Source organism: Pieris rapae, chromosome 15 (assembly GCF_905147795.1).
Source record: "Pieris rapae chromosome 15, ilPieRapa1.1, whole genome shotgun sequence".
NCBI classification, from domain to species: Eukaryota; Metazoa; Arthropoda; class Insecta; order Lepidoptera; family Pieridae; genus Pieris; species Pieris rapae.
In genome coordinates, this window is record NC_059523.1 from 6,516,462 (window position 1) to 6,529,462 (window position 13,001).

The following is a 13,001-nucleotide window of genomic DNA, read 5'->3' on the forward strand; positions in this document are numbered from 1 at the left end:
GCGATCATAGTCTTATTATGTAAATAGACAAATTTGAAAAAACTGTTTCAGAGGAAAATTTTCTTAACTGCGCTATAACCTTTTAACTGTTTTATTTCTTTTAAGTTTGTATATATTATAGCAAAATTCATGTATAAAGATATTCTACGAACACTTTCAGGTTATCACAAACAACAAGTAGCGCAACCACATCTTCATCTGAAGGGCGTGGACGACGGGATGCGAGCCCTGAAGACAGACGCCACGACCTTCAGTTACCTGATCTGGATCGGCCTTTGCCAATATATGATATTCAATATGGGGTAAGTTTAACTTAATAAACTATCTATAAGCTCGTAATTATTAGGACTAGACTGGTAAAGTAATAATGCACAAAACTACGTGTAAATACAATTGAATACAATAGTAATTATTCAAACACTTTGTCAAACTTAACATTCATATTAGTGATTGTATGTAAAAACAGGATAATTAAATGTCATCTTACATTATAATTGTAAACATTTCGCGCAGAATCACATATGTATGTAACATAATCTTAATATATATATTTCTTGTGTGCGTGTGTATGTGACTGAACTCCTCCTAAACGACTGGACCAATTTTGATGAAATTTTTTGTGTGTGTTCGTGGAGATTCGAGAATGGTTTAGATTCACAATTTTGTCTGCTGGACAATGTTTTTTTTAATTAATTAGTAGTTGTTGATTTTGGAATGTTTTACATTGGATCCGACAGACGGCGCTACCATCGCACTGTCAAATTTTAAATAATATTCGAATTTTAATTTTTGTCTGTCCCGACAGTTAGCGCTGCGATCAAATTAAAAAAAAGTTTTGTTATCATTGTGTTATTGTAGACCATGTGCTGGATCGTTAGATATTGTCATAACATTTGAATAATAATTTTCATCAAAATGGTCCAGAATGTTTTAGCTTATTAAAAAAAGTTTGAAATTTTCAAATTAAAGACGTATAGACAGGACAACGTCTGTCGGATCCGCTAGTTTGTTTATATATTACATATGAAACATTCGTAGATATAGAGAGATTGGGTTTAATATCAGTCATATTTTAAAAATCGGCTGTACAAAAATTAAAATATAAATTAAAAACATATTTCATTTAATATAAATGTACTTTTTATAATGTAAACCTTTTTAAAATACGTCTATAGACAAACAATAACTCTATCCATCTGGACCACTATCAAAAAGTTAGCAAGAACTGATTTCACAAACGCAACGCGATAATGCGGTCCAACATGTCTTCGATCTATCATTTATTCAGAGAGCAGTGTCCCAGTGTCAATTTACATAATTAAAGTGCGCATAAAGTCCTCGGGCTTCGCAATAATTATAATAGCTCGAGTTTCTTGGCTCTTGTAAAATTACCGTTGTAAATATAGCTTAGTATTTTATATGGCTTACATGTGAGCCAATGGCTAAGTTCATTTTTTAAAATATAAGAAAATCTTGTAGATTTATATAGATTTTTTATTTTGTGCCAGTGCACATTTGCGTAAGCGTACCAATTCTTATAAGGCCGGCAACGCACTCGCGAGCCCTCTGGCATTGAGAGTATCCATGGGCGGCGGTATAACTTAACATCAGGTGAGCCTCCTGCCCATTTGCCCCCTGTTCTATTAAAAAAAAAACTATACTAAAGACGAAGATTAAACGAATCTATGAATTAATGTAAAACAACGTATCCAGAAAGCCACTTATTACTCGGTGATTAATATCGATTCAGTTATTGAGCCAAGAATCAACCAAGCAATACTCACTAATCCACCGTAATATATAAATCTAATTTCGAAGTTTTTACAAAGTTGAATTCGGAAACTTAATTAATAATTAATTACGAACATTATATTGAAATATATAATTAACGCGGTAGCTGTAAGACTTTTAAATGAAAACCCAGCAATTAATTAACTACGCTAAAAGTTGTATTGTTCCATCGTAGCAGTCCGTAAAAATATATAATTAATATTAATATCGCTAGTACCCTCTCCCTTGCAATTAATAACGCTTTCTGTTCACGCTTCGCAGGATGATGGATCGGTGGTAAGTGAAATATCGTAAGCATTCGCAAAGTTAATTGAAATTGTATATGGCACAGAATCAATTACTTATAATTCCAATTCGACTTAGGGTCCTTCAAGAAAACAGCATACCTATTCTTAAAAGGCCGGCAACGCACTCGAAAGCCCTCTGGCATTGAGTGTTCATGGGCGGCGGTATCACTTAACATCAGATGAGCCTCCTGCCCGTTTGCCCCCTGTTCTATAAAAAATAATAATTCGCATATCAACGTACTTTGAAACAACTGAATTTTATTAGGTTATTATTTAACTCATTAGAAACGATACATAGATTCTCATTGTATGTTTGCCTTTGAGTTTATTTCCTAAGACGACTAATTTACCTGACCAGCAACGTGTCGAATTAAAAATGTTACTGTCTCATATAAATTTCAACGCTTTTCGCAAATGAAAGGTTGTTTATAACTCGTTTGCATAAAGTTACGTCTTGCGTGATTTATTTTTTTATTCAAATGTGGGTCTAATTTGGTTAACGATTTCATGATGGTGAACTTCATTAATATGTATTCTTGGAAATGTTCTAAAATCTAGTATTACGTAATGGATTTGATAATTTCTTTATATAATCAAGTATTATGTATTGACTTTAATAACAAACTCCCTCATTAATATAAACAAGGGATGCGTCCGATACCGATATAGCGACGATACTTTAGGTTTGCCGATACATATTATATCGCTATCGGCGATATTTTAATTACCGATACAAGGATACTTTTTTATTTCGAGTTTTAAAAAATGTTGCGCGTTACAAACGAGGCACGGACTTTTTAGTTAGCTTTTAACTGCCATCGCGCGTAGTATTTTTTCGATACGAAATTAAATAAAAGTGAACTTATATTAATAACAGTTATTTATTTTATATTAATTTAATGATTACTCTTAATTCTGAATTTTAAAAACTAAAGCTTATATCCTATTCGAAGATTGTGATATTTTTTATTAAAATTCAAAACTTTAAACGAAACTTGATAATTGATATATTTTACTTTAATTTAATTCTTATTTAATAACCGTTGGTATCGGTATCGGTATCGCCGATACTTCTATAAGAGTATCGGCATCGGTATCGTATCGGCAAAAAGACGTATCGATGCATCCTTAATATAAACTAAATCACTATTGGCACGCTTTTAACTGAAGTATTCTTCTCGTGTCTTTCTGTTAAATTGTGTGTTACGCTGTCACAAAAAGCGAATACATTACTTAAAACGCTTCAATAAGCCTGATTAAGTTTCTATAAATAAGGACATGCCAATTACGACTATTGATACATTTTGAAAATATTTAATTTAATACCTTTTATTATTTATCATCATCAATGGCTATACAGCTCCTTGCTTAAGCCTCCTCAAGTATACTTCGCCATCGCAATCCAAATCCCTTGCTTCTTGCGTCCAATTTGGAACTGTTTCGAGGTCCTTGACATCTCCATTCCACCAACGCAGCCTGGTTCTACCGGGTTTTCTATTGGCAGGTTATGATTTCAATAAGGATCTACCACTTGAGCCTGTTGCATTACCATTTTGCAAAATACCTTCACCATATTAAAATAACGGTTTCAAAAGTTTGATGTAATCCACGAAGTTTGACTATTTACTTCATATGTTTCAGGAGTTTGACATAGTAATGACAAAGGTGAATGGTTCTTTGGGATTTACCCTTCGTAAAGAAGATCACAGCGCTTTGGGTCATTACGTACGAGCCCTGGTGCGAGAACCAGCATTGAGTGATGGACGAATACAACCTGGTGATAGGATCGTTGCGGTAAGATTTAAGAGTGAATATAGTATGGAATATTCATGAACTGAATACTCTTCTGTCGAATCAAATGCCTTTATAGTTACGGAAATAAGGACGCCTTAAACATTATATACATTGTGATTCTTTAGTTTGCTACTTGCCACTATATTCCATGAGTAAATGATCATCGCATGCGTACTTTAATTCCTCTTTGTGTTTATAATACAAAATATAAGTAAGTAAAATATAAGTTTTTTTTCCTACTCGCGTCAACTATATGTATAAGTTAGTTAATAATACAGTGATTTAGTAATATTTCAGATACATTAATTACTAGCAGTATTATTTTTCATAATTCCAGGTCAACGATACATCGATGTCAAACATGTCACACGCAGATGCCGTGGCCTTCCTCAGGGCGTGTGGATCAGAAGTCCGACTTCGCTTGTACCGGGATCACGCTGCCACACCCCTCTCTCCCATGTCACCGAAAGAGGAGGTCCCCACTGATTCCGAACCACCAACTAATAAGCATAAACCTCCGTTACGGTAACATTTCTGGTTATATATATCTTCATTTAAGCCTAATATAATGTATGCTGATTTATAGAAAACCAACTTAAAATGCAATACAACGGCAAGTAGATTATTTTGTGTTAGGCACAACATTCTGGTTTTCTCATGGTTTTATGTATGTATGTATTAATAGCGGCACGAAACTCTAGCGCTGACCGTTATTGCGTAGAAGTAAAAAATAAGGTACCTGAGGGGGGCAAGCGGAATGAAGAGCGTTGATTGGCTCTCCAGTCGCATTCCGGCCCCCCGCACCACAGTATACATGCGCAGCAATCCCCTCCACGTATCGGCCAGCGCTAGACTTACGTGCCTATAGTAATATGTGGACTCTGTTTCCTCACTTAGACGCTCACTAGGTCAGTTGTGCGGGAAGTCCTCGCGAACTAAGCCAGCCTAAGTCCTACCAAAGGCACAAAAGCTTCCAGGCACTTCGCAGGCTTCACGCAGCGACCTCAGTGTTCCTAGGATTTCTGTACGTTGTTTAGACACAGCCTTGAATTCCAGGACTACGTGGGTGACCGATTCCTCTGCGCTGAAACAGCCTCTGCACATGGGGCTGTCTGTCGCGCCTAGGACAAAAATATGTTTATTAAGGAGACAATAGCCCGTGATTGATTCCTCATTCCTCATGTGAAAACAATCCTGAAAGCGGGCCCATATTTATTTATTATGACATTGAACGCTATAATATTCTCAAAATAAATTCTATTGGAGTTTCTTTTAATTCTGTATCAAAATAATTTGACAAATTGATCATTTATTCGTTTCAGAGCGGAAGCAGTGTCGATGCTGTGTGACCTCGCCGCCCGTCGCCTCACACCAGACGCCGCAGACGGGTCTCGCTCGCCCTGTCTCTCACCACGAAAGTTCCGCAAACTAACTAAAGACAACAACCACTACGAACAGCCCAATGGTATGTTAACGTCATTTGGAACACACGAAACTTCTATTTTCAAATTTGAGTTTCAAAATAATCGCTACTCGTAGCTTTTCCAGGTAAATTTTAAAATAGTTTTTCATAGTAAAAAATATAACAAAAAACTTAACTCTCAATCGTTGTGATTGTTGAAATATAACTATGGATCCTGTTGCGTGTCTATGATTGAATCTTAATTGGACTCATGTCTTTTTGTTTTGTATTTTAGATCTTGCTTAACTTAAATTTATGGACTATGGAAACACTGAAACTCGCTTAACTCTATAAATATCTGCCCACTTAACCTATCCGGAAGTAGTAACAATAGTATGTTTCAGTAATAGGTTACAAATTACACTGTACATTTAAAAGTCTTTGTTTATTCGGTATTGGACTAAGTGTTACTTCATTTATTACATGTTAACGCATGTTTTAATATATTTTAATGTTTAGTTAGTATGTGTTGTATTGTTAATTTGTAAAATTGTATTAAAAGTTTATTAAAAATGCTTATTTCTAACTTTTGCACTTGTAACTGTTACACGCGATGCACTAAGATATTAAAAAATTTTGGAACAGATTTGCCAAGAGGAAGTAGTGAAGAATCAAATTTAATTGTAACCAAAATAACAAATTCAACTGTGTATCTGGAAGAAGTTGACTCGGTAGAAAATATAACATGTACGTGCCTTCCTCCACTTCCTATTGAATCTGAAGTGACACTTGAAGATATCGATCATCTTTTTCACGAAAAAGAAGAAAAAGTGGATCGTGATTTAACTGTCCCGCTAAGGCCGCCAAGAAAAAAAGCCACTAAGAAATCTCATGAAGTATTAGGCAAACAAAATTCATTGCAAATGGATGAAAAACAACCAGCTGAAAAGAGACACATAAGCTGTGAAGTGCGGGATGACTTATTTATTTTAAAATCAAATTTAAATGAGCTAGAACAATTCTTAACTCAATCAATTATTAATTATTCAAACTCACTTGGTCAGTTATCCAGTGAATCCAAATCATCCAGCAATGTGAAAGAAGAGGAAAATAATAAAATATCACCATTAGACCCAAATGTAATAGAAAACTATTATGAAAATGTTGTTGGTCCTCTTAATATAAAATTTGAACACGAACGCGAAGTAAAAAAGGATACTTTAATTGATGAAACTTTAAAAAGTAGAAGTGGAGAAACAAATAAAGACGAATCTCCCTTACAACCGCTTCCTTGTACATGTTCTTTCACTTTGGAAGAGTTGAGAAAATTTCATAAAGATGGACTTTTACCTTCATCAATCAAAGATGGTAAACAAGACGATCCAATGTTTTTAGATGGACCTGAACAATCAACTACCAATTTATCAATAAGTGGCGAACTTTTAACAAAAAATAAACACATACCCATACAAAGATCAAAAACGCAGAGATTTACAAGATCGCACTCTATCCGAAAGCGTCTTCTTTCGAAAAGATTTAAATCTAAGACGATCAATGGACCAATATATTTGGACAAAAAGGCCGAAGCAACTCTCCTCGATCAAAGTATCAGCCAATCGGTAGGCGATAATAAAACTGACAGATCCGAAGAGGTTCAACAAACAGTAGTCGACACAGTCATAGATTGTAGACCAGAAAGACCAAACTTTTTAGTCATAGGTGCAACGGAAGAAGCAAAAACGGATATTCAATTAGATGAAGTGGCTCATGGAACAAAACTAAAAAAGCCTGTGCTCACAAGTCCCACGACTCCGCCCTCATGTAGAGACCAAAAGCTAAGCCTGACAGGTGAGAACTGTCGGCGAATACCCGTGACATCATTTACCATCATACGCTGATTGAAGACTTTCATTCGGACCGAATCTGAGAAAAATTAAATCATCGATATAGCGGAATACTTTTCGACAAAGAAAATATTCTAAAAATCATTTGTTCTTCAGTCAGCGGCTTATCCGCCAAACCAGTCGCCAGTGGTGAATTATGGTGACATGCTATGCCTTTGGACTCCACATATCTAGCTCCTTACATTCTATATATTACCCATTATACAAATACTTCACAAGCATACATATTAGGCATTTAGATTAGTAAAATATGCAACAGTTTTAAAAGTCTGCTTTCACGGGGTATAAAGCCTAAAGGTTATTTATCTCAAAAGCTAAACAATAGTTATTTTAGAGCTAGAATTTATATTATATAAAGAGGTTTTAGCTACTTTCAGGCTTGTAATACGCTTAAACAAAAGCCTATCTTTAGTAGTAGCTTACAATTCTTTAAAACAATCGCAATACGCACACCCGTAGTAACAAAACATGTACCATAAAGCCCACTCACGTTCCATTTTTAATTCTTTTCCACGGTTTATATATCTTTAATCCTGTTCCATCTTTTCAGTAATACCTCAGAACTATGAATTAAACAACTTGGATAACGATACTCTAGATGCGCCAAACGCATATCAGGAGCAACAAAGATTCGAGCCGGCGTTTCAAGTTGATTCTGATGAACCGGCGTCGATGCCAGCCGAGCTATCAAGCGATGAGCGATTCAAGCACTCGAATCCGACGTACCAAAGTGCGGTTTTACATAGCTCTACTACCGACAGTGCGTCAGATAAAGACGATGGTATGATATTAACTGACTTAGTATATTGGTACAAATAAATACCCTTAAAACGCTTTCTATGGCAATAAATCTCGCGGATTTTAACACACAGACTTCAGTTCACACACATCAATACAATAACACGCCCACACATACACGCTCAAAAGCTCACGTCCATTGGCTGCGATGACGTCGAAAAGGCGCGTTTGCCCTACTATGCTATAAAAAAACTTTGTATTAATGTTTAATCTGTAAACCTTTAGTTGGCATTTCGATTTATAAATTATTTTGGATTATAGTAGTAATCTGTATGGACGTTTTAAATAAAGAGGTTTTAAGCTATTGAAATATAAGTAATTTTTAACAGAAAATTAATTTTATTTAGCTCTCACATAAAAAATGTTAGTGAAACCAACAAACAGTGACTTTACTCAACGTATTAAATAAAAATAGACTTGTGTAATTTTATTTTCTAGGAAATGCTTTGAAAAAGTGGAAAGGTGTCGCATTATCGCCAGATAACGAGAGAAAGATTAAACCACTGGTCACGGATGCAATACCAAAGTCCAAAATTGACACCGTCCAGAAAGAAAACATAAACCCTGAACCTCCAGTCGAGTCTGAGAGCACTGAACCTACGGTACGATATATCTTTGCATTTAATTATCTAATTATCACCCAGATTTAATAATAATTACAAGCAAATAATACATCTGCATAATATAAAATGTTTATTCGTTATTTTTTAACAAACAACCATTCTTTGTTTAAATCCAACTTTATTTTAATGTATTTATTAGACTCTTGGGCCGTGGGGTTTTAGTGCACAGGCGCTTCTGGTAGGTAGTACCGGTGACCACAGGTAAAGTGCTTGCCTTGCTCAATATAAGCATCGCAATACCGCGTGAAAATTCTGCCAGAGTTGAAGTAACTGCAAAAATACCAAACTTTTTTAAATTTTGGTATTTTTTTTTATTATTACTACATATGTAGGTTAAGAAAATTGTTAATATCTCAAATTAATATTTAATTGTTATGTATAGATTTACTAAACAATTTCATACGTACGTATCTCGTAAAAACTATAATGATATGGTAAAAAACGCTGTTAAAACTGGGTTATAGTTTCTTGCCTGCCTATGCAATTTAGCCATTAATTTGGTCTATAAGCCAGGTTTATACCTGTTTATCTCCACAGATAGTGACTGTAGAACTGAACCGCGGGTGGAACAGTCGTCTGGGGTTCAGCGTTCAAAGCCATCCTGAGTCAGGGCAGAGTTACATCTCTGCGGTCTATAGCGACAGCGTCGCCGCGCGGGACGGTCGGCTGAGACGTGGTGACGTCATACTTCAGGTATGTGTTTTTTGTAATATTATAAAAGGGGGCAAACGAGCCTGCGGGACGCTCATAAAGTCAGTCATCGCAGTCCAAGGGAGGAGTACGCTACGAAAATGGCAGTAAATAGGCGTAGATGTATAGGCTATTTACATGTATTAAGATTTTAATAAGCCTTTAAAATTATTACCAGTCACTATAAAATCTATAGAAATTTGTATTTGGCTGTAACAGTTCAAATTAACCATTCAAAATTTAAAAAACCCGCTAAAACGCTTCAATGCAAGATGGCGTCGAATAATGTTTGTAAACACTTTATTAATGTCAAATAGCCTTTTGACATTAATAAAGTGTTCAAGTTTCACAGAGTATTAATGGATTTAATCGATCATAAAGTTTTAAACTTATTCTACCTATACTTCTTTGAGATAAAAAAGAAAATTGTTAAATGTCCGGCAACGCAGTTGCGAGCCTTTTAGCAATGTGAGTATTTATGGGCCGCCGCCCATGAACACTTGAACACTATCACTCAACATAAGGTGAGCTTGCCCGTTCGCTTCTATTATATTAAAAATAAACAACTTCTATGTACTAAAACGAAAATCTGTACAAATTCAGGTTTTTGACATGTCCTTTTGCTATTTTTTTCGTCAATCATTAAAATAACTTTAAATGTTTGTGCGTGTTACCATGCCTTGAAATAAAGTACTAAGGATTATATTTAACAAGAGTTTACATCGATAATGGCGAAAAGGATCTGCCGGCTCCAATCATATTATTATTTTAAAAATAAAGAGATAATTACATTTCATAATTATTCAATGAAAAGCTATTTCTTTCAGGTAAACGATGAAAATGTAACATCTATGAAGACACCAGAAGTTATAGACTTACTCAGAATTTTACGAGGCTCCATATGTATCACAGTTCTGAGACCGAATACACAATAATGGCACAAAAATATTTAAGTGTATTTCCAATAAAATATTGCACTAAAGTCTATAATTAAATTTTAAATATAACCTTGAAAATAGCTATTTACAGTATTAATCTTATATGCGTCTAATGCATTAAATAATTATGACAAAATATATAATATCAATATAATGTAATCTCCCTTAGAAGTAAAAATTGAAATATTTTTAAATAGCAAATACACAAGTCTAGCATAATCAGCAAAGTCGCTGTGTGTGTGCCTTGGAGTTTAAGTTCCTTATACTGTTGAGATGTTAAAAATATTTGGAATTGATCTCTATAGTATTGGTACTTACTATATTCTAATATTCAATAAGGGCTGAGCATTGGGAAAAATATATCTAGACCTCCGTCAGATTACCGGTCTACGTAATTCTAGAAATTTATCGATCTTACTGGGATAAATCATCAAACTATGAAATATTAATAAGTCTCGTTACTATTATATATTATAATATTGTAGCATAAACATACAAAAAATTAACATATTTACTATCAAATGTTGAAATCTTAAAACCTAAAATATTTATAAAAATAAGTTAAGGTTATAAAAGCACAATTCTAGATCAGATATTAGGAACAATGCACGAATCAAATATTTGAATCACTTAAAATTATATGGAATTTTCTAAGCATTACTCACATATGTCAAAAAATATTCAACACTATAGTATAGATTTTTTGACATACGAAAGTCATTGTTGGCGCTAAGTCTTGCTTCTGAACCTTACCATCAATGTCATGTCAGTTAAAGTAGATGAGTATAATTAAAAAGTAATAAAGAGTTGATGCTTTTATTGTTAAGTGAGTAATGAATTGCAGTTCGTGAATCGCTTTTGCGAAGATAATCATAATTTTATTCTGGTTTTAACCTAAAAAATTCTTAACATTCATCTGGCATACCTTCCTTTCATAGTATAAAGACAAAATATTTACTAGTATTCATAACGGTTTCAGAACTATGATATTTAATCTAAATAATAAGAAGTTTATTATTCACTATTTATATAAATGCATATAAAATACCTGAGATGGCGGTATAATGTTGTCGCGGAATAGATAAAGTTCGTTGACACCGCAAGAGCTATAAGTGTAAGCTATCACACTTCATAGTATTTTGAATGTTGCCAGCTTTTTTATTTATTCCGTGTATGTTATAGAAATATTAAATCTACTGTTTAAGAGAGAACGTGTCCTACAGTGATGTTGATACGAGATTCACCGAAATCTATTATCTATAATCTTATTGCAAAGTATCCCCATATCTTATGTTCTCTTTATGATTATTTGATACATCTCGCCTATTATGAAAGCAAACTAAAGCCGTAATGCAAATAGCATGGTAAAGGTTTTCCAAACAGTTTTCTTCGATGTATCTTGTATTTACAGAGGTCTCTGCACGAATATCATCGAATCTAACAGAAAAGAGGTTTTAATCAAACATTTTGACAGTCAAAAGCTGAAATTATGGTATTGAAGTATACGTAAAATTCGTGCTAAGACCTCAGTTTGTTGATTATGTGTATAATGCACGACTACAAATCAACAGTAACATTTACTATTATTTATAATCAAACGATTATCAATTTTTTATAGTATGTAAATAATTATGAAGTAGGTAGTTGAAATGTAGCCTTAGAATTTCAAAATGAATCTAAATTATATAAATTCTAGTCATGTCAGAATTACAATTTATAAAATTAAAATTTCTAGATATTACAAATATTTACCTAGGTGTTATAAATTAAAAGATTTTATCGACAAATCTATATTATATGTTGACCGAATGCACGAAATCATAAATTAGGAGGTATTTTGCATGAACTTGCTTCTGTATGTTTAAATCAGTTACGGCTATGAGGGCCTTGGTATTCTAGTTTTATATTAAAACAATGGGAAATGTATGAAAAATCTATAAAACATATATAAAATTAGAAATATCCACCATATTCACCTTTATTTGTATTCCAAAATTCTCAAATGTACAATAATATTTTAATATATGATATTTAAGGCCCATAATTATATAATTTATCGTTTTTATCTTTAATAACACGAAAAGATCGTGAAACCTTTTGTTTTTTCAGTGTTGGAATACAGATTATATAGTTATTCAATTTACATAAGATTTTTTCATAACAGTATTGAAAAATATTCTCTTAAATATAATAGAGTCCTACTAAGTATAACTTTTAGATATATGAGAACCTGCAGATTGAACGAAACAAAACTGATATTCTAAAGTTATTGTGATGAATTTGTGTTAGATGTAACAGTTAGAATAAACTAGAAATTTATAGACGTCTGCAGAAATGCTAGATTTTAGTCATTGAAATATCTATAAGTATAAGGTTTTAAAAAGACCTCACCTAAAAGTGTTATTGGATTAATGTTTTATTGCTTTATTGACATTTAATTTCGATATATTACATCCTATTTTCATACATAAGTATTATAAGAAATTTCATGATCGAACTGTCTATAATTTTGTATTTTGCGCCATCTAGTGTTGTGCCAGAAAAGCAATAACACTTTGCCTATATTTACTATTAACTAGAGCTAGACCGATATTAGATAAATTTATCGTAATAATAAGTACATAAAAATAAAACACTTATTCCTTAAATATGAATTCGTCTCATTTGTGGTGTTTATTTAAAATGTAAAGCGGTGCTCAAAATGTAATTATAATTTTGTCGTGGGTTTGTCAAATGCGTAGATTAATAGGTAGTATATAGTTTGGCAAGATTTT

General features: G+C 33.4%; 1 protein-coding gene across 1 annotated transcript in view; it reads left to right on the forward strand.

The window, feature by feature from the left end:
• LOC110996753 overlaps window positions 1-13,001 on the forward strand; it is a 69,690-nt gene extending 56,689 nt beyond the window's left edge. The window contains exons 6-14 of the mRNA XM_022264577.2: window positions 161-302; window positions 3,720-3,872; window positions 4,210-4,397; window positions 5,195-5,337; window positions 5,920-7,122; window positions 7,729-7,959; window positions 8,415-8,578; window positions 9,137-9,292; window positions 10,117-13,001. Coding sequence (XP_022120269.2) covers window positions 161-302; window positions 3,720-3,872; window positions 4,210-4,397; window positions 5,195-5,337; window positions 5,920-7,122; window positions 7,729-7,959; window positions 8,415-8,578; window positions 9,137-9,292; window positions 10,117-10,224 — 2,488 coding nt within the window. The 3' untranslated portion in view covers window positions 10,225-13,001. The remainder of the gene's footprint in view (window positions 1-160; window positions 303-3,719; window positions 3,873-4,209; window positions 4,398-5,194; window positions 5,338-5,919; window positions 7,123-7,728; window positions 7,960-8,414; window positions 8,579-9,136; window positions 9,293-10,116) is intronic.